Below are 26,963 nucleotides of genomic sequence, written 5' to 3'. Positions count from 1 at the left end.
TTTTCCAAACAGGAACTGCTTGCTGAAATTGTAAAACAGACAGTTCCTGTTGGGTGAAGAGGGGGGAAAGAGTCTCTGGCATTAAACAAGTGAGATAATGCAATTCCCTGCCTCTCCTCAGCAATATGGGCAACATCTTGCTTCCAGAAGCTGAGAAGCACTATCAGCCACTTTGATGCCACAAAATATTTTTGATCCCCACATAAGGGAGTAACTATAGAGATCTTCAAGGGAAAATGGCTTTGGGAAACTGCATTTTCTCCAACCACACTGTACTAGAATGCTACAATTAGCCAAAACAATAAACAAATAAAATACAATGATTATCAATGTTTTGTTTTAAAATTTTCTGAAAACACAAAAGCAGCTTTATCAGAATCTACTACTTGGCAATTCTGTTTATAAAAATGACTACATACATTATCTAATGTTGTGCCAAAAAAGGTAAAAAGTTATAAAACACTAACTGGGTTATCACAATCTACATCTGTAATTGTTTCTAATACATTCTCAAACTGATCTCTAATTCCAGATTTAGGGCCTTCCAAATTAATTTTTAATTCTAACTTGATAACATGCATGTAATTCTTTCTTTTTTTAAAATTACACTTTAGCACCTGTACTGTACCAATTTGATAAGTTGTACTAACTTGCTTACTATTTATTACAATTGGCCAACATGGCTGAGGCTTCTGGGAGCTGAAGTCCAAAATCTCTTAAAGGACACAGTTTGGGGACCACTGGTGCAGATTCAAAGAATTTGCTTTATTTTCAGATATATATATAATATGAAGGTATATCTTCATATGTATATTTATCTTCATATGTCTATCAAGAGAATGGTGTATGGAGGAATGCTGTTCATGATGATTAATATATAAATATTTATATATATATTTAGTTATTAAAGGCTTTATCCCACCTCTATTATGGGATCTCAGGGAAGTATAATATGAACAATTTAAACGACTTAAAATTAAAACTATTTAAACAGTTCTTATGATAGAGTAGAAGAGACCAATTCACCAGTTATCAATTTTGTTATTTATTCAAGACTAACAGTTCCATAAACAGACCTTCTATGAATCTTAAGTTTGATACAAATACGAAGATATAATGAATTTAACAATAACGGGAAACCTTAATGTTTCCTAATGCCAACGCTATTCACCCTACAGCCTTATGAGGCTCAGTATTAAGCCAGGAATACTGTCAGACTCTTTTTTTAGAAAAGAAGGCTGTGAATGTTACTACTGCCCCAGCTAGAAATGGAATGGAGACTTCATGACCGACCAGCAGCCCTAGGCAGCAGTGACCAAATGATGGGAGGTACAATCTGACAACAGCTGGCGGGCTGCATGATTCCCATCTCTAAGCTAAAATGAACAGAAACTGTCCATGCTATCACACCAGCTCAACCAGTGTAAGAAGATTTCATGTCATAAGTGACATAGCCATAAAAGTGAAGACTAATATTTAGATGCACTGGTTCTCTTACATGGCAATTAAAGATGGATTAGCATCAAAGTCTAAAACCATATTAACCAAGGTATTTATTCTCCACACCTCCAAGGGCCTTGCAAACAAACAACTGTTACAAATGGGGCACAGTTGGCCCTCTGTATTCACAAATTCTTTATCCATGCATTCATCCATCCACAGCTATATATATATATATATATAGAGAGAGAGAGAGAGAGAGAGAATACACACGCACACGCACGCGCACACACACACACAAAGAGTCAGCCCTCCTCGTAGGTGGGCTTGCTTTCTGCAGCTTTGAGCTTACGCGGAAGGCAAGCCCCAACAGAATAGGGTGCATATCTGCACCACTGTGAGCATGTTCCACCGTGAGCATGCACCCCATTATTTTCTATAGGGCTTGAGTATACACTCTTTTCCCCATATGCAAGGTGGTGGTGTCCAGAATGGATCCCCGTGTATGGTGAGGGCAGACTGTGTGTGTACGTGAATACATTCCAAAAAACAAACCTTGATTTTGCCATTTTATATAAGGAACACCATTCTGCTATGTCACTGTATTTAATGGGACTTGACCATCCATGGATTTTGGCATCCACAGGTGGTCCTGGTACCAAACCCCAGTAGATACCAAGGGCCCACTATATAAAATTAGTCAAATAACAGACAGTGATTCACATGTATTGATTACAAGTGAGCAGTGGTTATTCCATATATACAGAACAGGAAAATAGTCCATAAAGCACACACGATACTGCGATCTCCTGATGCAGAAACAAAATTTTTACAGTGCGCCCTTTGCTTACGTGGAAGATCCGTTTTGAACCTCCTCCCGGCGTAAGCCAAAAAACATGTATGCTTGAGTCCCACTCACTTGAATGGAGCTCGTGCATGCAGCGGTGTGGTGGTGGTACAGCTGCGCGCATGCGCCACAGGTGCGCATCCCATTCATTCAAATGGGACGCATCCCCCCTTGCGCCCCCGTGTGGCTCTACATGGGTTTGAGCTCAAATCCGCGTATGACGTGGGTGCATTGTACTTCCCATCACATTTAAACATTTAACCTGCATTAAAAAAAAGATACAAACCATCTGCAAAATTTGCTAGCTCCTCTCAACATTTGTTCTTAGAAAGATACCTGCCACCATAAGCTTTAGTTGTATCAGTCTAGAGAAACTGTCAAGACGGGCTTTTCCCAGACAAAAGTGTTTACTATATGTTAAGTAGGTTTATAAATACAGAATTTAAACTTTTATTTTTAAGTGCAATTATAAACTGTAAAGTATACTGAACCCTTCAGTAGCTACTAGAAGAGGTGCACATGCAAAGCAATGGATGAAAATATGTAACTTTTTAAGCACTATTAGTAATTGCTATTAATTGGAAACATTATCTTACATATGATATTTGCATGCTAACATCAGGGCACTGCAATATATAGATGAAGGAAGCTCTTTTTTGACTGAGCCAGGGCACTGGTCCATCTACCACACTACTTACCACAGACTGACAGTTGTATCAGATGGGAATCTTTTCCAATCTTGCCTGTAGGGTTGGGGGACTGTTCTCCAGATACTAAGTTATGAAATAATCCTACCCTCCTCAAGGCATTTTGTTCTAGTTCATCTGAACAATGTTCTGCTGTTTACTACTGATGTTCTACTAATCCACAGGTCTTATCTGCTCTTTCTAAATAAATAAATAAATAAATAAATAAATAAAATGTTCTATAAACCAGAGATGGAAACCATGCAGCTTCTGAGACTGTTCAGATCACTCTATAAGTCCTGGGCCCGTAAAGAACATTTTTGATTAAAAAACACAGAAAGGTGCATTTTTCCATGACTAGTTAGATCAGACCACAGATTCAGGACATTAAAAAAAATCCAGTGTATGTATGTGGGAAATTCAAAAGATCTCTGTACGTACTGATTCTACAGACCAATATGGCTTTGAATTATACCATTTTACTGTGCTATACCTATCTACACATTAAGGAATATTTATAAAGTGCATTATAATACAGATTGAATACACCTTATCTATAATAATAATAATAATAATAATAATAATAATAATAATAATAATAACAACAACAACAATAATAATATATTTCTATTTCCTGCCTCTCCCTACAGATCAAGGCGGGATTACAGCAATCAGCAAATTACAACAATAAAACATGTCAAATACATGGTATAAAAATACATCACTGTCAATACAGTACAATACTATACAGTTGGTCAGCTCTCTATAAAAGCATGCAATGCAGACTGGGTAAGATATATTACAGCAGGTTAGGTGGATAGGATCGCCAGAAGAGATCCGTCTTCAGTGCTTTCTTTAAAGCGTCCAGGGTGGTAATAAGCCAGATCTCTTCCGGCAGATCATTCCACAACTTGAGGGCCATGGCGGAAAACGTTCTGTCTATCTAAAATACCTGGGATCAGAAATGGGATTTTAAACTACAAATAGCATAGTATGTACCTGAACTGTATTTGCAAGACTGGAGAAAAACATAAGGACCTGTGGAATCGCAAACATTCAGGTGCAGTGCTTGACATAAATGCATGCCCCCTGCCATTCCACATATCTTTTTTGTTTTTTAATCTTTATAAGCTGCCCCAATTGCATTTTGTAGAGGGGTGGGATATAAATAAATCATATTCTTATTCTTATTATCTTTGCATCTCCCTCCCACATTGCAAACACAGTACAGGTATGTACTACACTACCTGTATTTCTGAATCTAAGATGTTCCCAAACTGAGCCTTTGAAGTGTCATTTCAGTGCTCAAAATATTTTGAGTTTTGGAGGTTTTTAGATTTCCAGATTCCGGTTGCTCAACCTGTACTGTATAGATTTCCTCTGAACATGCTATGTCACAGTAATACAGTATTTAAATAGAACGCTCCTATATTATAATCCAGATATCTCCAACCCAGGATACTCCAAATATGCTGAATTACGTTTCTGAACAATCCCAACCACCATAGCCATGGTGGCTAGGGATGTTATTATTTATTTATTTATGGTATTTATACCCCGCCCATCAGCCCTAAAGGCTATCAGAGCAGCTTACAATTATTATTTTTAATAAGACGGTTCCCTGCCCTCAGGCTTACAATCTAAAAGACACGACACACTAGGTTGGAGCATCAGAAGCTAACTCAAGAGTGAAATTCCTTGTTGGAGGGGGTTTTAAGGGCAATGTGCTTAATAGCCAAGCCACAAATTTTGTGGCACTATCTAAAAGAAGTAATTTTTCATACAAAAGCAGGCTCAGCTATTCCTAAATTACAACTGCTTTCACTTCTAAAGTACCACAGAACAGCAATTTTAAAAAAAAAAGATCTCTAGTTGCCTGCCTGTTTTTCTAGGCTTGGAAGTTATTAAGGGCAGATGGATGGAGAGAAACATAGATCAAACATATCTGCTGTCAGCTTGTACCAATTCCACCTCAAAAAAGTGAAACTTGGGCTCTTGGCCAATCCAGTTGAATGCACTATGGAATATCAGCCTCCATTTCACATTTCTTCTTTAGCAGATTTATATACATGAAGAAACTTTGTATCCAAATGATATACAGCTAAAATCAAAATGTTGCCTTTTCTGTTAAAACCAGCAACAGTGATGGCAAACTAAACCTAAAACTTCTATTAAACACCATCCTTCTTTACTCTCCAATTACTAAACCAGGAACAAATGTTAAGACCTGATGGTTGTACCTGCTGGGGCTTGGCTCTCAGGAAGCCCTGGATACCAAAATCTATGGATATTCCTTATATAAAATGGCAAATCAAGGTTTGCTTTTTGGAATTAAAAACAACAACAATTAAACCATCGATGACTGAATCCATATATGCAGATATGAGGGCCAAATGCATCATGCTCAAATTGTAAACTACTCCTCTTTCTCTATACACACACACATATGCACACAGAGAGAGAGGAACACGGTTGTTAGAGAGTCAGTGTGGTGAATTGGTTTGAGTGTTGGACTATGACTTTAGATAGCAGGGTTTGAATCCCCACTCAGCCATGGAAACCCACTGTGTGACCCTGGACAAGTCACACTCTCTCAGGTTAGCCTCAGATGTAACCAAACACAAATGCCCTCTGAACAAACCTGGCAAAGAGAACCCCATGATAGGCTCACCTCAGGGTCGCCATAAATCAGAAATTACTTGTAAGCACACAGTAACAACATAATCTGATCAGTTTTGTTACACTTCTTAGAACCACCTATACTGTATTCAATGGGACTGTTGAAGAAAACAGACAGTTATTAGGTTATAAACCTTTAATTTAAACTTTACAGCATTAAGCTATAAAGTACTTTTAAAAAAATAAATATAGCTTTTTAGGTCATTTAGTGCTTGCATAACAGAAAATGCCATTGTACAAGTAACATTTCCTTGTGAGGTAAAAGCATCCACATCCTTCTTAAAATGGTGCCCATCGCATGCAGTTTTTCCTAAGCACTTTTTTAAAAAATTATGTTTTACCATTCAATTATGCAATTAACAAAAGACACAACTCTCTTCATGCTTAAAGGAACATGGCTGCTTCCAATCACCCTCCATCTATTACATACAACAAATGAAATGGCATCAGGCCAGGGTTGAAAAATTCAAAGTACAGTATACACTGCTCTATATAGTTCAAACATGCCCCATAAGGAACTGTAACAAATGGCCAGAAATACACTAAGACCTTAGGTCTTCAAAACAGAAAATTTCACAGCAACCTGTTAAAATGTCCTATTTCTTAGAATTACATTTGATCAAATGTTCAAGTTTAGTCTCAATTTCAAAATGCATTTGCATCCAATACCCTTGGATTTAATCAGGATAAATCTAGTAATTTCACTAGTATTAATGCATTAGGCATCAGAATTATAAGAAGTTAAAAAAAACCTATTAATTTATGAAATACTAACTTGTATGCAACAAGTAGTGCTGATTTAATGAGAAGTGCTACAATGCACACAACCTGGGGCACCCATGTTTTGCTGACCCCCATAAAAAACTGCTCCCGAACAGCTGGCGGGAGGCTACAGAACACATAGTGGAACAGATGTGTAGAACTACAACAGGTAAGGGGCACAATGGTGCAACTTGTGAGAGTAGGAGCACTTTTCCACAAAGACAAAGGGTTGAAACAGACTGCAGAAATAATCCCTCTTGAAACTGCTTTAACTGCCCTGGTTCAATGCTAGAGAATTGTGGGAACTGTAGTTTTCTAAGACATTTAGCCTTCTCTGTTAGAGAGCTCTGGTGCCACAACAAACGACAGTTCCCAAAATTCCCTAGCACTGAGCCAGGGCAGTTAAAGCGGTTTCAAGATGGATTATTTCTGCAGTCTAGTATTGTTTTTTGTGGGTTTTTCAGGCTATGTGGCCATGTTCTAGAAGAGTTTCTTCCAGACGTTTCGCCAGCAACTGTCAGGAATAAACTCTTCTAGAACATGGCCATATAGCCTGAAAACCCCACAAAAAGCTATGGATGCTGGTCAAGAAAGCCTTCAACTTCACATATAATGGGTAAGTTATAAAATCAAATTCAAACTGTTACCTATATAACTATTTTAGCCAGTGTTATATTCTTCCATTAAATCTATTTGTAAATCAAGGGCTATTTCAGTTATTTTTAAGGATATTATATAAATAAATACAGGGGGTGAAATCCAAGAGATTTTAAATACATTTATAATGTTGGTCAATGGACACAGTGAATCTTCACTTCAGCAGCTCTAGAAACAAGGAGCCATTAACAACGAGGTGACACCACGAAAAAAAGTCATACACAGTAATCTAAACAAGGATGGTGTCAGTCTGGTGGAATTCTTTAGCAACAGGAGAGGGCCAACTACTGTACTAGCATCTTTAAGGGAGCAACACACACCTCCTTACGCATAACTGATAGGTTCTCTCCATTTGAAATCACAAGCCTATTTAAATCTTGTAGTATAATCCTGGGACTTATACACTAAAATTAAATAATTCTTTGTGAATATGTTCACAAATTAGGTATGCGAGAGAATGAAAAAATATACTCAAATTCAGTTCTTCCACAGTACTATGAAAAATAAGAGAAAGAGTGTCCTGATAGATCCTTCTGCCTACCTTCTTCATCCAACACAACTGCGTTTCTGGTTCATGAACACATTATCATGATAGTTAAGAACTACCATCAGCAGCAAATATACCTCTCTCTGCATCTCTTACTGTCCTAAATAAAAATTTTCTCCCTGACAATCACCACTAAGTATATCTACATGGAAGTGGGATATAAAGAACAATGATTCATAGGAATTATGTTTCGACATAACTGATAAATTAATGTAATGGAGTTTTGTTTTGGTAGAGGATTGTTTCTCATCCTGAATATTCGCCAGATGATATATTTAAAATGCATTCTAGAGGTTACTTTCATTATTTTCTTCCAAAATATGTATGGGATGGTTTTAAATTTACTTTTCTCTACCACAGGTCAAAAAGTGCGTATTTTCACACTGCAATCAAAGTTTTCATTTTACTTCAGCTCTGCAGAAGCAAACCCCCTCCCAGCCAGTTATTGAGAAACTAATGGTTATTGTTTTTAAAATCTACATTTACATTTATTACATGCATGCTTCTGCATCCAATAGCTTTTATGATTATAAGTGTTTCAGCAGATTGTAAGTTCTGTAAATAAATGCATTTCATTTGTGTTTTTAAAAATCCAAAAACCAATTTTGAACATAGTGAGTTGGCATGGCTATGTAAGATGAGGGGAAATGGCATGAGGGAACTTTTTTAAAGAAATGTTCAGCTAACACATCTATCAGTGTGTTTTTGTACTGCCCCATTCAGTTCCCAGTTAAAACTCTAAAGAATATTGTGCAGAAGTCTGAAGAGACCATTTTCTGTTGCAGCCCCTCAAACTTGACCTTGCTGCTAATGAAAAAGGAGGAGCATGTACAGAATGGAACTTTGCATGAATTATAAACAGAGGACATTTCTGAGGAGGTCTTCTTAGACAAATCCTATTACAGCCATTTAACAACATTTATTATTTGGTTCAAGTTGTAGTAGTACTTAATTTAGGAAGTACTTCATTTATTTCACTACTGATGTTACATAAATTTCTTCATTGTGATGTCTTCACATTATGCTTGTGCCATATAACAACATTAACAAAGATTAGACAGATTACAAAGTGTACAATGACGCTACATGCACTAGATTCTCATTTGTGACAACATGTACTTTTAAAACAGTACACATTGACAAAGTTGGCCCATGAAAGCCTTATGAAAGTTGTTTTTAGAGTATTTGCTGTTACAGCAAACTGAAGTGTTATTTTAATGCAATGGACAGAATTTTTGCTGAACCAATTTAAGTTCACATTTTATTACTGTGAAAAGACTTAAAAATAAAATAATGCTTTTATCCGTCACTGTGGTTTAGTAAGAGAATGCACTGTTAACTGCCCATATTCTGTATGTGGATCCAAGGTCATTGATGTAATTATACAAAACATTCAGTGCTTTATAAAGAAGTTCAATTGAATGGCTTGAAGATGGAATCTTAGATGTTTGAATGGGCTGGAATATTTGTAATCAACAGAGATGGACATGAAGTTCCAGGTGACAGATGAGCTAAGAGTTATCATTAAAATCCAAGACCTATGGGGATCTGTGATATCTCACAACTCATGAATCCTGCTCAGCAAGGAGAGTACTGCACCACCATCTTGTGAGCATAACAAGAGATGACCCTTTCTCACAATGTTGAAACTGCAAAATTGGATAGACACGGATCTGCCTCCACCTCATCTAAAAAAATTTTGAAGGAAAATTGGGTGGTTTGGCAAGTGTGTGGCCAAGATATCAGTCTAGCAGAAGTTGCCATCTACGGAGTTAATGGAAGGAATTCAATGAGAGATGTAATTGAGTAATAATGCATTATTTGCTATCATGCTTCAGAAATTGCCTGTTTTACTTATAGCTACACAGCTAGTACAGTCGGCCCTCTCCTTACGCGGGGGATCCGTTCCAGACCCCTCCGCATAAGGCAAATTCCGCCTATGCTCAAGCCCCATTGGAAACAATGGGGCTTGTGCACAGTGGCGTGGCAGCGTGCAGGGTGCCCCCATTCAATTGAATGAGAAGCGCCGCCCCTTCCACCCCGTGCGCTCTCCACGGCTTGAGCGCATACGCTCAAGACCATGTATGGCGCGCCCGCATATGGTGCGGCCACGCTGTAATATGTGACAAGTTAACAATCTCTTCCAGGAGAAAAGCTCCACTAGCCTTGGATATGTTCCCCAGGATTAATTGGTCAGAAATGACTAAGCACATTTGTTAACTTTTTTGTATGGGTTCTTTTAGATTCTAGAAGCCTGACTATTTTATAATATTGCAACTTGAAGACCCCTACAGGTGTCCATATTTTATGATATTCATCTTGTCAGAGCCGTTAGACCAGAAATGGGGGTTAATTTTAGTCCATGTGACGTTCCCTACAGGTTGCTACTTGAGGAGATACACCAGAATTGGGGTGCACCAGAAACGATGTTCTCTTACATCCAATCACCATTCTGACCAATTTTCAGCCTACTCTCCCTTTTACAAAGGTTTTTGGTAAGCAATCTAAACCACTACATTTGTGGACAGTTTGGGGGCATACTGCTTGGTGTGTTTTTTAAATGAAAATGCCCCAAAATACACACAAAAATTACAATTGTGAGTTTGAGGCTCTAAGAGATCCAAAAATGGACTTCTGGAGGGCATGTAGATAGCAAGTAGCACTTTACCCACTCTGCATTAGATACAAGTTTTTCATGATGAATTTCAGGTCTCCTTGTAAGTCCAATAACCTAGCTTCTGTACTATACTGACTCTCCACATCTAATTAAATTTGACTATTGAATTTCAACCAAGGAAAAGGTTTTTATAAGTCTAAGGAAATACATATAAGTTTGGATGTAATTTCACAACTGTGGGCAGCCTCCAAGCTGTCAATTATTAATTTCAATTTGTTTATTTTTTTTAACAAAGTTAGTATGCTCCTCTTTGGACACATATTACTGTTTCCCTGGTCACTGGCATTACATGTGATCTGTCCACTGCCAAAGGAGGAAAAGTGTTGTTGTGATATGACTTCATGTGGACTGGCTTTGTTGTTGTTGTTAACTGTCCTTGAGTTGGCCCTGACTCATGGAGACCCTGTGGATGAGATATCTCCAAGCCCTGCTACTCTGCTCAGTTCCTGTAAATTCATGCCTGTGACCACCCCAATTGAGTCTAGTCATCTGGTGTGTGGTCTTCCACTCTTTCTGCTTCCCTCTACCTTTCCTAGTACAGTATTATAGTCTTTTCAAGTGAGTCATGCCTTCTCATGATGTGATCAAAGTACAACAGCCTCAGTTTCATCAACCTGGCTTTCAGAGAGAGTTCTGGTTTCCTCTGCTTGAGGACCCATTTGTTTGTCTTTTTTGCTGTCCACAGTATCCTTGGCACTCTTCTTCAGTACTACATCTCAAATGAATTCATGTTTTTCTTATCCTCTTTTTTATTTTTATTTTTAACTGTCCAGCTCTCACATCCATACATGGTGATGGGGAATACTATGGCTTAGACAATTCTGACTTTGGTGTTCAGTTATATGTCTTTACTCTTTAGGATCTTACCATTCCTACTCATTTCTTAGCTGCAGTCACCATTTTGATCAATGTTTGATTCTATATATGGGAACTCTTTTAACTATTTCAATACTGACTTACGGCCAGCCTATCTTAGGGTTTTCTTGGAAGATTTATTCAGAGGAGCTTTCCCAATACCTTCTTCTAAGCCTGAAAGAACCATGCTGGCTTCAAATAAAAATACACTTCCTCCAATTGAGCATCTTATATATTCGTAAATGCAAAAAAAAAAAAAAAACTTAATCTGGGATCTTTTATTTTAACAAAATGCAACACCTCTCACCTCCAGGCCCTCCTTGTTAGTTTGGGGGAGGAGGCAGGTTTAGGGTTTGGGGGGGGGGGGAGAATGTTTCCTTCTTGGATCCAAATTTCTGGAATGTATTACATTACAAAGTGAAGTTTGTCAAATCGCATCACTGCAAGCAATCTACAATCATTTATTTACTATGGGCATCAAAGTTGTGCTTCCTGAAACATAATTATTTCTTTTTAGTATTGTTGTTGTAGAATGTCATTTTATTGACAGAATCAGTTCTTAATTATTATATTTATTGTTGTGTTATCTTGCCCTTACAAGCCACATTGAGTATTTACCCTAAAACACAGTCTAAAAGATGTTAAATAAAACAACATGTAGAACAAATATTATATATAGCCCAATTTAAATCAGTATTTTTAAGCTGTTGTTCTGCTTAAAAAATCTAACAACTGAACTTGACCAAAATTAGATAGCTACTCTGCTTGCATTTCAGACTGAGCAGCCATCAGGTTCTTTTTGGAGTGTGGGGAGTTCAGTCTGCATACACAAGCCCTCCAATGATATGATAAGATCTTCAGAAGTCTATACAAACAAAACTACTTGTGTTACTGGCTCACATAGACCTATACAATTGAAGAAACTGCTCTGTTTAATTAACCCACCTTTCAACTTGCTGCTCTGTAACTAATCAAAGGCACTGATTCTGTGTCTATTAGTGTGATCAGCCCAGCAACACACACATACATCCCTCAGAAAACACATGTACAGTCAGCCGCCCATATGCGCTGGTTTCCCTTTTGCAGTTTTGATGATTCACAGACTTGATTAATATGTTCTCTCTGGGAATCTCTAGGTTTTCTGGAGTGATTCTATGGTCAAATTCTAGCAGAATCTATAGATTACTAGAGAAGTGTTCTCTCAGGTTAAAAAAAAATAACATAAAAATAGCCTTCATGTTTTTAATTTATATTTATTTAATTTGTGTTTTTGCCATTCACCAACCATAGTGAATGTGGGAGGCTGACTGCGTTTAGGCAAATACTTTTGGCAAAATACATACATATTCCCCTGTCCCTTCCCTTCCAACATTCATCTCCTATAGCTTTCCGATACTGCTTTTCTGCTTTCCAGTACTGTAAATCTGCTTTACCTGGTCACTGCTTAACAAGTTAAGGAAGACACTAAAACACACATAACTTCTAGTCTCAGAACCAAGTAAGATAACTTGTCTCCCTCTCACAGTGGGATGGATGTTTTTCCAAACAGCACTAAGAGACAAATCAAGACTATCTGAGATATGTGAGGCAGGCTTCTATAAGTCACACTAAGACTTTTGAGTAAAGGGTCTCTTGTGAGAGCTCCAGGATTCTGTAAGATCTCAAATGTTATAGGAACCCCTGAAACTCTGCAAATCTTGTAACTGCAGGCCAACAATCATGATTAGGAGAGAAATTATACACCTGTCAAGTCAAACACACTGCTCACCCTAGGATTCAAAGAGTGTGGGCTAACCATGCCTGCGGCCCTACCCCCACCCCAACATTTATTGTTTAATTTGAAGGCTGTGCATTCAAACTATACCTGCAATGATAGAATTTTCAGCATCCTGTTTAATGCTCATAGGGGCCAGGCTTTCTTGCTATAAAATAAGAGACAATACTTACAAAAAAGGGACATCTGGCAAGCCTATTTTCACACAATATAACTACCTTCTGAAACAGCAATAGTGGACTTGGGAGTAATTTTAATGCTAAGAAGACTAGACAAAATATGTAAATATCATCACCATCACATTTAAGATCATTTTGCAGGGGAAGAATCAGTGAAAGGTTTTGTTCCGTATTATCTACTGTGATAAAATGCAAATACCTCCAACTGATTAAAAATATAGTAACTTCCACATCCAGCAATATAGCTTTTTAGTATGCACTGATATACTAACATACATTCATAGAATACATTCATTATTACATTGAATCCCTCCAACAAATTTATTCTCCAGAAACATTTTAAAGTGTTTTACTTTATACTGGCATACTTCAAAAGTGTGTGCTTTAGGAATTCTTTTTGCCTTACCTTGTTCATAACTCCACCAGGCTGAGGCCCTCGCAAGCCTGCCTGTCCTCCCATTTGTGGAGACCCTTGCTGCAGTGTCTCAGCCAACAAGTTACCAGCATTACCCATTGCTGGGTTTGGATATGACATGTTGGAACGTCCTCTTCCAGCTCCAATTGAACCATTCATAACTTGCCCCTGCATCATTCCTTGTCCACCAGTCAACATGCCAGGATTCATGCCAGCATTTATTCCTGCATTCATTCCCATTCCAGGCTGAGTTACTGGACTGTTTACTGCTGGCATCATTCCTGCAGTGGATTGAGTTGATGGACCTTGGTTTGGTCCACTTGCACCCATCCCCAGGTTTGGGGATGTTAATGCAGCCTGTGCCATAGGACTTTTGACCATACTATTTAAGATTCCCATTCCAGGATTGTTCTGTTGTGGCTGGCTGGCCATGCCCTGGCCAGGGCCACCAACCGCCATATTAAGGTTTGATGAGCTACCAGCCCGTAGCAGTTCAGACAGCTGTTTGTGTTTAGAAGCAGCATCTTGTGCCATACCAAGGCTAGTCTGAAGCTGGTTAATGTCACCGCCATTGGTAAGTCCCAGTTCTGTGGAGCTGATCAGTTCATCTGGTAAATCATGTTCCAAATCAAAGAGGGATCCAAAATCTACATGGGAAGAAAAAAAGTATTTAGTAGACTGAGCAGATTATTTCAGAGAAACAAAAAGTAATTTTTCAAAACCGATATGTTCTTACTTAGCATTTAATTTGCTTTGTAAAAAGAAAAATACTTTTTCTTCAGTAAGTCACATCGCCCTCACACACAACAATCCTGTCCATAATAATGCTTTCTAGACATTTCATCTTCTTCTCTTCCAGGATTATAAATTATATTAAAACTTTCTGTGTAAAAAGGTTGTCACCTTGCATTCATAAACCGTATGTCAGGAGTTCAAATAACAATGAACAATAATATGAACAATAAAATAACAAATAGTATAGTGGAAATAATGGTATATATATTTAAAAACACACACATACAAAAGTGGAGCTCTTAAGCAACCCAAAAAAATTCCCTGGCCTACAGTGAGCAAACAACTTCTTGATATTCAACCTAAAAAAACTATAATTCTTGCAAACACCTTATTCAAATTATGAACTGAATTAAACTAAAACCTATAACAATTTAGCTAAAATGTTCATATCTTGCACCACTATTTCCTAAATTAAAAACAAATTACATACCACAACATCCATACCAGAACATGTAATACTGCTATTTTAGAATATCTGAAGAATATTCAGATTTAGAATATCTGAAGAAGTGCACTTGTCCGTCCTTAATACTAAGAAATTAGCATTCAGAACACTTTTTATGATTGTGAATTCTTAGATTTTAAATGCTACAAGCTTCAATGGCCAATGTTACTCATCAACAAATGAGTGTGTGCATTACCATTTTCATCATGTAGCACTGGAAATGACTGATAGCAACTACACCTCAATCATTCCACTCACTCTTTACTTGGTCTGGACTTGCAATGCTTTGACAACCAGCAAGATACCAACAATTCTAGCCAGAAACAACACCAAGCAGCTACAAACACATTTGTTTAAACCACGCATGCAAAACCTGCTCTGTTTATTTTGCTCAAAAGTGTCTCATATTTATACATCCTTGAAATAGCTAATGTCCCAATGAAAGTATCTACAAGCCATCTCTACATTTCACTGGTTCGTATCTTTAGCAGCACTCCTCCCACCAACATGATGCTCAGGTTCACAGTGCCCAGGAGCCCCATATGCTCAGTCAATACTCAGGAATAACAGGAAATGCAATCTAAAGGATCCAGAAGGTATTAGGTTGGACTGCTGGCCCACAGTGATTCTATTTTGGCTAACTTGCTCTTAATTATTAACTGATTTAATTTAATGAGTAACATATCTATACATCAGTAAGAGATGGACATATAGAAGCTATGGAAAAAAATATCCATACTAAAGTTGGACATTTGGGGGAACTGAAAAACATGCAATGTCTTTGAAAAGTATTTGTAGTTTTTATGTCCCTTCATGTTGACCTGGTGACCCCATCCTACAGTTTTCTTGGCAAACCTCAGAAGTTTGCTACTGACTTTCTCTTTGGCAGAGAAAGTGATCCAGTGAGCTTCCGTGACTGAGTGGGGATTCAAACTAGCATTTTGAAGTACTAGTCCAACATACAAACCAATATGCCAATGTGCTATAGAGGTTTGAGTATTGGGCTGTGACTTTGGAAAGCAGGGTTCAAATTCCCACTCAGCCACTGAACTCCACTGCGTGACCTTGGCCAAGTCACTCTCTCTCAGCCTCAGAGGAACGCAATGGCAAACCCCATCTGAAGAAACGTGCCAAGAAAACCCAATGTAGGGCCAATGAATATGGGGAGAGGCGGTCCTCCAAGTACCCTGGGCCCAAGCCATTTAGGGCTTTATAGGTAATAACCAACACCTTGTATTGCGCCCAGAAGCGAATGGGCAGCCAATGTAGATCTTGTAGGAGAGGTGTTATATGGCTGGTCCTGGAACATCCAGTGACCAGCCTCGCTGCCATATTCTGAACCAATTTTAGCTTCTGAGTTTGGTACAAGGGTTACCCCATGTAGAGCGCATTACAGAAATCCAACCGAGAGGTTACCAGAGCATGTATCACTGTTTCAAGGTCCCCCCAGCCCAGGTAGGGTCACAGCTGGCATATCAGCCGAAGCTGATAGCAGGTGCTCCTGACCGTCGCATCCATCTGAGATGTAAGGTGGAGCAACGAGTCCAGAAGCACCCCCAGACTGCGAACTGAGTCCTTCAAGGGGAGCGTGACCCCGTTCAGGACAGGTGGACAAATCTCCATCCCCGGGCCCGGGGAACCTATCACGAGCACTTCCGTTTTCTCTGGATCCAAGCTGAGTCTGTTTTCCCTCATCATCCATAAGTAACTAACTTATGCTTACTTTTACATCTTTTACTTCTTGTTACAAATGGTTTTAAAAGTTGACATACATGTATGCAATCTAGCCCCATGATCAGTTTATCACATCAGACAAAAGTTTACAGTTTGAAATAACTAAGGGGGGAGAACAGTGGGGAGGGGTCAACGTTGCATTGAATACTAATTTTGCTCCATGAAATATTCTTTAGTCTCATTTTCTGAGCCATCACTATCAGCAGTCTTCTTCTGAGCCTTCATTTTATCATTTTCATTGCTACCTAGTAACTGAGGGTTTGCAAAAACTGAGAAAAGATTCTCCATCTTCTCATATATCAGTCTATTTCTTGATTTACTGCATTTTTAAATACAGACAAGTTTCTTCCAAATGCTGCAGAAGATGGAAGATGTGAAGGAGGGAGAAAAGCAGTAAGATTCAAAAGCTAAGTCAGATCACCGTTCATACTTGAGGGGGGATGTGCTTAGCAGAATTAGTCTGCAATCCTGTATTCAAATACCCGACAATATTCTGCATTCTGTAATAATTTTAAGTTCCTTGCCAACATGAAGTCCTATATGTGCTTAGAAATTATTTTTAAAATATAAAAAATTCTAGATATGTCAACAATTTGTTTTAAGTATTTCACTGATCATCTTAAAATAAGGTGAATTTATCCTCCATTTAGCCAGAGAAAAAATATCCTGGGAGGAAAGAACAACAAAAACACTTCACACACACACACACACCACCACCACTCAAAATTTTCAGTTCTGCTTCATGGCTTCACACATTTAACTAAAAAGCAAATAAACAAACAAACCTGTAGATATAACCAAGCAGAGTTACACATTTCTAATTGCACAGGTTATATATTACATACATACTGAGCAGATGAAGCTCTTGAGAGATTAACATAACTGTGCTACTCCAGAAATTCCTATACTTCCTATTCAGCAGCTCTGCTTTCTGAAACCATGGACTGCTTTCTGAACTTAAGAAGTAGTTTAAACAACAGTTGCAAGGGGGGCTGAAAATGAAACATAGATGAAAGCTACCCAATCTAGCAAAATGTCAATTACTGGCCATTCTGTACAGCTGCATTTGGACAGCCAGAAACTCCATATTCATTTCAGAGCTTCACCACTGCATTCCTGTCAATGGGAACCACCATATGCTCGTATTGTAAGCTAAGGAATCTGAGCTCTAACCATACAGTTACTATGCAATTAGTAGTAGCCAAAAATTTAAATGCTACTTGTTATTTCACTGATTCAGTGCAATTCTTTTACACCTTATATTCTGATAGACTAAATCACCAGAAATCAGGCAAATTTTAACTGCACTGAAGTTGATTAAGAAGAACTACATCATATGTATTGAAAGATATTTGTAACAAGGGATCTCCACATTTTGACTAACACTGAAAGTCAACCCAGCATTTATTAATACCAGGACCAATCCTCTCCAACTGCTTGCTCATCTCACTGGATTTACTTCCAGTTAACTCTTATCTGCAATCCAATGCACATTTACCTAAGCGTTATCCCCATACAAGTTAATGGGACTGCTTTTCCAGCAGACATGCAGAGGACTGAGTTGCTGCTTAGCTGCACTTTTGTGCAAAATCAAAACAATAACATTCCCCAAAGCCTGACAGATTCAAGTCTTGTGGTGAAACCGGTAACTGGTACCATCCCTGCAACTGTTCTGGGTTCTAGGGGATGCAGACTAGTTTCTGAGATAAATACAGTATGGGAATTGTTTTCCATCCCCGTTCTACTCAAACATGCAAACATCTCCAACACTCAACATCTACCATACATACAATAGAAAGTTCAGGCATATATCCCTTTTAGGTCAGGAGAGAAAGGAGGCATCCTATGTCTAGCGTGTTCATGAGCCCTCTCCATATTTTCAATTACCAGTAAGCCACATCCACTGGTTGGAAAATCTACATAAAGAACAGATCAAGAGAGCACACAAGAGCTTCTGGAGCTCTGCAGCTTGTATGCAGTACCAGTGCAATGGATCTCTAGCAAACAGGTTAAATGATCCATCCAGTTCCTTAATCATTCCCGTCCTCTTTTCCAGTAGGCAAGTAATATAGGAGTTAAAGGGGGGGATTTGTGATCCCTTGTGAGACCTGCACCCCTTTCCTCATGGCCATTTCCTTTTTTAGGAAGACAGCTCACAGTCAGGCAGCAGGAGCTCCTGCTAAAAAGAAATTACTGCTATGGAATGGTCAGCCTCAGAGAAATAAGAGTTCTCTGCCAAAGTGCAGAGCCCTCTGAACACAATGCAAGCGCCAGTGTCACTGTGTTGTACTTCTTGTGGCATAAACAGAAGCCACCTATTGAGCCAATGGTTTCTAGTATCCCCCCCCCAAGCAAGGAAGAACTACAGCAAAAAACCAAGCATCTTCAGGTATCTCTCAAATAAAACAGTAATTCCACAACTCTGGAGGAGTCTAAAGCATTTTGCTAGTATAGTTGATCCACTTTGCTGCAGAAAAAAGATGGTTCTCCTCTAATTTATAACATAGTGCAGTGAGTCCACTTTCAAAACTACCACAACACCACTGAAGTTGTCTCTCCCACAGCATGTTGAGTGTACAGGGAAATGAGTGCTGAGGAAGAATCAGCAAAAATCACTTTCTCCATCCATTCCTGGAATCATCCAATTCATAAAGCTGACCACATCTAACCCACAGTAGCCTTGCATATACTGTTTGACAAAAGTATGTTAATTGCAATCCCAAGATTTGCAAATTTGCACACATACAACTATTTGGCTCTCAAGGACTACTCTTATGCACTACTCAACCTTATATTTCAGCTCCCTTGAATAAAAAACAGCAAGGAAAAGTGAATACAAAACTGCTTAAAGTAAAATTTAATGAGTTGGTTTTAGATAAGCCAGAGTTATCTTCAAGCAGTTTTTGTAACTTCAAAATTATTTGTTAAAGTCTAGTTGGAAATATATTAAAAGAGAGAGAGAGAGAGAGAGGAGACTGTGGATGGTAGAAAAACCTTGAATACATACTAAGTTCTCAGAACTGATGTGTTACATTTTTTTTTAAAGTAACAAATTCAAATTAAATAACCTTATTTTATATATCTGAAGACAAAAATCCAAAGTGAGTTTGGTGGGCAAGGCAGAAAAATCATTCTAATATAATCTAAATATATGTCTCAATATATCAGCAGCTGCTACTGTAAAAAGTAGACGAATTCTCAAGGAATTCCTTCTCTTAGCAAGAAACATTGAATACTTATCTTCAGGTATCAAGAAACCCAACTTTTACTGTTAGGTGTCCTTTTGCTGCAAGACTTGTTGCTTAATGCTGTATGTATAACCTATTATAACCTATTGAAAATATTATTTAAAAGAAAGACAGCATGATTATATGCTATTCACCTCATGCCCATCACAACTGCTCAGGTAACATACAAGTGGCATTGCTCAGTGTGCACTGTTTAATCTCACACTTAGCACGAAAACAAGACATGCTGCATGTGTAGCCAGCCTAACTCTCACTCTGCGGTCTCTTCTACTTTCAGAGGCAAGGGACAACTACAGTATAATGGTTTCTACCATCATTTCATCTGGATTCCCAGATCTATGATATCCACCATTACAAACTGGCCAGTATGCTCAATAACTTGCTCTGTGAAGTATAAAAAAAATTCTATTCTTAGACAAATAGAAAGCAGTTGTTATTACTATATGGTGATGGAGCCAGAAGTGCAAGGATGGATACTGAGATAGGTCTCCTCCACTATAATGTACTCCAGAGTCCTGGTACTAAGGGAACCACCAATACTGGCAACAAGCAGAGGAAGACAAGATCATTCCTATTCACAAGGTTGCTATATGGACTACAGTCTAATTGGTAAGTTGATTGATTGATACTGTACTGGATACTAGATCATACATTAACTATTTGTCCCCCACGTGCTCATTTCTCACAGATTTTTCTGACGGAAAAATCCTAGAAAAGCCAGATAGCAAAAGATTTAAAGAAAAAACTAAAAGATCTATTTAAAATAACTTTAGAAGAAAAAATGTCTAGTGTACAGCAACTTCAAAGACAAATTGGTGGAAGGCCTGATTCATTCTACATTCTAAATTGATATGTAATTGAAAACTCATGGAAAATGTTGAGTATTAAAAATAAAAGTATATCACGGTATTTCAGATGCTTAAAATGGAGTATATTCAGTGGCAGCTATGTTGGCCATGCAGCAAAATACACCAAAATACACTATCCACAATGCAATGATACCTTTATTTGACTAACTCCAAAGCATAAAATACATTAAGCAAGCTTTTAAGCTTCACCAGCTGCTTCATTAGGCAAAGATGTTAAACTTCATACAAAAGAAAAAAAGGTGATAGTGTTACAGGCCTACATTCTGCCTCAGATGTTACTCTGTTGTTACTTAAGATGGTATTGCGGGAGTATGTTTTACTTTCTTGAGCTAATATCTAGAGATAGAAATCAGATATTTTCAAGTTCAAAATGACAATTCTAATCTTGTCCATGTAAGCACAGGCAATGTGAGTAAGTGCACATTAAACCTAGAGCACCAGTGTGGGGTAGTGGTTTGACTACAACTCTGCAGGTCAGGGTCTGAATTCCTCCTCAGCCACATAAACCCACTGGGTGACCTTGGGCAAGTCACCTTCTCTCAGGCTGGAGGAAAACCAAAGACAAACTCTCTCTAAACAAACCTTACCAAGAAAACCCTGTGATAGGTTCACCTTAGGGTTGTCAGAAGTGGGAAACAACTTGAAGGCACATAACAGTACATTAAAACTAATCAGACATATAACTGGGATCCCAAGAGCCATACAACCTATGTCTAGAACATTAAAGTTCTCTTGTTTTCAAACAAAAATTCTTTTCCTATGCACTATAAACTAATTTAAAACTGAAATAAATTTAAAACGTAAAGTTGGGGAGGGGAAGGGGACAGAGTCATGCTCTACTGGGCTTGTACAAGACTTCAGGCATGCCTAAAGCAGCTCTTTGGCTTTTGAACTATAGAACCCAATTGTGTCAGTCCAAAGCCGTTCTGAGCACATACTACACACAGAAAGATTTCTGTAATAACAAGGATAAACATGGCAGAAACATTTTCTTTCTGGGTGGAAAAATAATTTCTTAGCACACTAACAACAAACTGAGAATCAGTCACATACTTCTACCATCAGAAACATATTTTCATGCAATGCATGACCCCCACCTACTTGGCATCTTGTTATCTCAGATTTATTCCAATGGTTTTATATACTTATATGAGTTTCTAGTTTAAGAGTTCTAATAATATCTTAATTGCAGAAAAACAAAGAAATGAAACTGTGCATCTATCTTCACATATGCCAGGCTGGGCAACACACAGCCCACCTGATGTCACCAGAGTGCAACTCCCAGCATTCCTCACACTCAGCTATGCTGGTTAGAGCTGATGCGAGTTGCAGAGTGACATCTGAAGGCATGCACTCTGAGCACTCCTGACATCTAAGTCTGAGGTAGGCAAGCCCTTGCCCTTCAGAGGTTTCAGACTTTAATTCATACATTTCTGACCACTGGTAACTGACTAGAGTTTATGGAAGGTGCAGTCCAAAACATCTGTACAACACAGAACTACCAACACTTACCCAGGATGTACATTTTAAGAACGGACAATTAATCTGAAAACAAGTCCTGTACATTTGATAAGCCATTTTATAGCATAGTCTACTAAATTTATGGAAGCAATACAGTTGTGTTGTTTTTCTGTTCAACACAGAAAAGTGTTCTAACCTTGTGTTTTCTGCTACACTCATATAGACGCTAACCTGGTTATATTAAAATAATGAAAATCTCAGTTTGTTTCATTTACAAGATATTGATTATCATCTTTACTCTTGTGCTAGTGACAGATCCTGTATATCAGTTTACCAACAGCTTTGTATTCCTCTTGCCTCTTTTCACATAGACCCCCATGGAATTTAGCATCTAGTTTAAATGTTTTACAACTGTAGCTGTTGCTGTGCCTTCAAGGCTGCTCCATAATGGGGTTTTCTACTCTAGGAGCCATCCAATGTGTTAAGATATGTTCAAACAAGCAAAGAGCAAAACAAGAACTGAAACATCTACAGCTTCTAACAGCTAGAAAGAGATGCAGCACTGTGACGCAGCATAATGGGGAAGAGGCTAGTAGTTTGTTTCAGAAATGAGGCTTACTACAAAAGCACATGTTAGCATTTTTGAGAAAGACTTCTATGCACAGCTATGTTCTGGACACTCTAAGCCAGACCCATTAGCTTTAAAAAGGAAACAGACCGTACAAATACAGTCTCCCAAATAGTCCCTGCTCCAGTATGTTAACTGTATTTAAACATTTAACCAATGCAACTAGATTATTACACTCCAACATCTTTCGTCAACTGGTAGTTCAGTGAAGATTCAGTCCTATAAGGCACTATTTTCAGGATGAATAATAATTGAAAAAAGTCTGAAGTATAAGGCAACGGTTACCTTTAAGAATGCAGGTAACAAATCAAATAACCAAGTACAAAGTCTGTGTACCTGAAACTGGGAATAGAAAAATACAATGGGTGACTACTAATTCAGAAAAAGAAAGCAAAACCACTGAAATTGATTCTGGATGAGAGCCTATTCTACCTAGCCTACATAAAGTTATCATGGTGGGAAACTGTACATTGAATACATCTATGTTAAGACTGCTAAATATTTACTAGTGAGTAAGCCCCACCGAGTGCAACAAAACTTACACGTAAGTGAACATTCATAGGTTTGCACTGACTTGAAGGGGAATTAAGTCTATTCAGAAAGGGTAATGGGGAATGCTCACAAGCAAGGATGCACAGAACTGCAACCAGCGACTTCTTTTCTTTCTAACAAACTATGCAGCAAAGGAAAGTGATACAATATAAACGTAAATCCTTCTGTGCAGCACAATTCTGAGAAAGCAACATATACTCCATTACCTCTGCAGTTATGTGTTTATTATTTACCTCCAGAAACAACTCTGAAGATGGCCTCCATCTCTACTTTCCCACTAGTAACATGGAACCTGTTGATTTACAGGTAAATTTGGCACCCCAATATCAACCAAAGCTGCCTAATATTACTGTATCTCTAAATTGTTATTCTTGCTAGAAAATACCTTAAGAGATATCAATTCAAGTGAGACCTCTGCCTAGCCTTGACCATTTCCAATCATGCCAATCCATTCAAGCAAGAATTCAGGCAAAATGCATATAAATATTCTGTTGGCCATTACACAAGATCAGCCATTTTCCCTGACTTCAAATATCCAGAAGCATCAACAAGCTGAAAGAATAAGAATGGCTACCAAGATATAAGTATCACAGTGGATAGTAGATGTGACTAAAGGATCCCAGATCTTTCTTAAGAAATCAGTTCTGAAAACTATTTCATGGATTGATTACTCCTCAGGAAAGCAACACCCAAATACTCCTCCTTTGTGTTTCATTCTACACTGATACGGTTCTCTGAACTTACAAGACACGTTTCTTAGCACCTGTAACTTCTATGTCTTAATTCCAAGTTTCAGTATTTCCATCCAAACTCCCTGGCTCATCAACAGACTCATTATCCAAACACAGGAAGATTGATTTTAGCCTCATCCTCCTCACAAAACGTAGCAAGAGGACAGGAATTTCAGAGATATTGGACTCGCAGAGAAGCAGATGTAAAATGTAAGAAGAGGGGTCCATGTTGTTTTCCATGCAAATCTGGCAAAAGTGTTTTGACAAAAAGTATCACTATGAACACTACTCGCCAGCAGTAGCAACAACCCACAGTTAACCATTTTGGTGAAATGAAGCAAATAGTAGCAAATTAATAATAATAATAATAATAATACCAGAATTTGCTGCCAGAATGTTGATAAAGAATAAGGGATGCTGAGATGAAACACTTTGTTAGATGAGAAAAATAGACATCCCTACTAAGGCAGATATTACAAGCCATTGTCCAAAACACACTGCAGAAATATTCCAGTTTGAGGCCGCTTTAACTGAGCCCTGGCTCAGTGCTAAGGAATCCTGGGAATTGTAGTTTATTGTGGCACCAGAGCTCTCTCTGACAGAGAGGGTCAAGTGTCTCACAAACACTACAGTTCCCAGAATTCCCTAGCATTAAACCAGGGCAGTCAAAGCAGTCTCAGAGTGGGTTATTTCTGCAGTGTGTTTTGGACCTTATAGGGCTGCATCCACACTGGAGAAATAACCTGGTTTGGCAGTGCTTTAACTGCCGTGGCTGAAGTCTATGGAATTCTGGGAGTTGGAGTTTGTTGTGGGGCCCAGAGCAGAGCTCTACTCCACTCCAGGCCCACAACAAACTCCAACTCCCAGAATTCCATAGCACCGAGCCAGAAAGAGAGTTAAATCAGTGCCAAACCGGGCTATCTTTCCAGTGTGGATGCAGCCCACAGTGTAAGGAGGCGAAAGGGGGGAGTCCAGCCCCAGAGACTGACCTGTGCCATCGCTTGCAGAGACAGAGAGCGCCGGTGAGGAGAGTTTAGGCCTCTTGGCTGAAGGCGGGCCCGACTCCACCACATTCTCGGCCATTTTTAATTCTTTTTTTTAGGCAAACAAGAGCCCAAATTGGAAGAGAGGGGTGAGGGGGGCTCTCCTCCAAATGCAGCCAGACACTTCCTTGGGTCCAGGATCAACCAATACAAAGAAGAAGAAGAGGAGGAGGAGGAGGAGAAAGGGGCAAAGTTCCTCTTTTTTCTTCAATGCCCCTCTGGATCTGTCTCCTGCTTCGGGTAACAGAGGGAAGGAAGGGGGCTCAGAGGGTGTGGAAGCAGTCTTTTTTTCTCCAGGGGGGGAAATTGAAAAAGGATAAAAAGAAGACGGAGCAAACCCTTCCCAATTCTATATATATATATATATATATATATATGAGGACTTGATGGGGTTTGCGATTCAAATCCGGCTGCTGGGCTGCTGCTTCCTGGTGGCCACCATCTTCTTCATCCTCCGGGGGGTCTTCGTCTCCTTCTTGGCCGTCTTCTTCTCCTCCTTCTTCTTCTCCTGCTGCCTCTTCAGTGTTGCTGCCTCCGCCATCAACCTCTTCCTCCTCGGCGGCGTCGTCCTCCTCCTCCTCATCGCCACAAGGAGGCGGGCGAAGGGAGAGGAGAGGAGGAGGCGGCGAACAGAGAGAGAAAGGAGCCTTCTTCTTCTTCTTCTCCTCCGTTTCCCAAATATATCTATCTCTCAGCCTATATGAATAGATATGCCCACCGTCAACGAGGGAAAGGGAGGCAGAGCTGCCCCTGAGTCGTCGCTAATGGCTGCAGAAAAAGGGAGCCGTACAGAGGAGGAGGAGGAGGAGGAAGCGAAGTCCCAGGAGTCTCCGCTTCACATCTTGTTGTGCAGGAACAAGGAGGAGGAGGAGGAGGAGGGGTTGTTGTCCCGATGGAGGCAGCAGCCACAGAAGCAGAGATCCTGGGAAGGGAGGAGGAGGGTGGTCTCCGATGCTGCCACCGCCACCCCCACCTCTCTCTTCCTTTCTTTCTCTGAAGCAGGGGACCCCCTTCTGGTCAGACGGAGGAGGGATCGATCCCGGAGGAAGAGGAGGAGGAGGCCCCTCCCCCTCCTCGCTCGCTCTCTCTTTCTATCAATCTCTCCCTTTCTCTCTCTCTCTCGATAGCTCTTCTCTTCCTTCCTTCTCTCCCCTAGAGAGGCGCGACGGGTGGCTCCTCACTCAGGCGCTGCTGCTGCTCCTCCTCCTGCTGCTCTTCTCGCCATGGAGGAGGAGACGGCTCTGCGAAGGGCTCTGGGTGGGGCCCACCGGGGCTCTCGCCGAAGCCGGGCAGCAGCCAGGCTCAAGCAGTGCTACAGTAGCGGGTCTTATCACCACCGAGGTTTCCAAGGCTGCCTGGGCCCTGAGTTTTTTCCGTAGGTCCCTCTCCGTCGTCGGCGTCCCCTCCGTCTTCTTCGCCTTCTCCTCCCAGCCCCTTCTCTCGCCTCCGCTCCCTCCCCTTATTAGTCGCTCTCTTTCTCGCTCGCTCTCACACACACAAACAAAATGGCGGCTGTTGTTTCTTCTCTCTCTCTCTCTCCCTCCCTCCCTGTCTCTCTCTCCCGATTCCTCAGAGGGAAGCATAAGCGGCCGCGGCCGGAAATGAGCCAAGAGGAAAAAGGGGCGGGGCTTTAACACAAGGAGAGAGAGAGGAGGGGAGGGAGGGGGAGGGAGGAGAGGAGAGGGCGGGGACGCACGCAACGCAAAGCTCGCGCACACAATGGAACGCGGAGGGAGCGCCTCGGAGGGGCGGGGGAGCCACCGCTCGCGATCACGTGACCCTCCCCCAGCCACTCGCCTCGCGCCCCTCTGAGCGATCCCCTTCCGCAAACTCTCGAGGCCCCGCCCTTTTAAAGGGGCAGACTGGGAAGCGTCGCTCTTCGCTCTCTCTTAATACCTCCGCCCTTTTTTGGGCTTTTTGGTCGGCGAAAATATGCCGC

At 39.8% G+C, this 26,963-nt stretch overlaps 1 protein-coding gene across 1 annotated transcript in view; it reads right to left on the bottom strand.

Annotated features, from left to right (window-relative positions):
* EP300 (E1A binding protein p300) overlaps positions 1-26,554 on the bottom strand; it is a 123,286-nt gene extending 96,732 nt beyond the window's left edge. Inside the window, exons 1-2 of the mRNA XM_042466836.1 lie at positions 24,971-26,554; positions 13,510-14,165 (exon numbers count right to left, since the gene is read on the bottom strand). Of these exons, the coding sequence (XP_042322770.1) occupies positions 13,510-14,165; positions 24,971-25,064 (750 nt within the window). The 5' untranslated portion in view covers positions 25,065-26,554. The remainder of the gene's footprint in view (positions 1-13,509; positions 14,166-24,970) is intronic.
* Positions 26,555-26,963: the final 409 nt, after the last annotated feature.

Source organism: Sceloporus undulatus, chromosome 5 (assembly GCF_019175285.1).
Source record: "Sceloporus undulatus isolate JIND9_A2432 ecotype Alabama chromosome 5, SceUnd_v1.1, whole genome shotgun sequence".
NCBI lineage: Eukaryota > Metazoa > Chordata > Lepidosauria > Squamata > Phrynosomatidae > Sceloporus > Sceloporus undulatus.
This window is presented reverse-complemented; position numbering and strand designations above follow the sequence as displayed.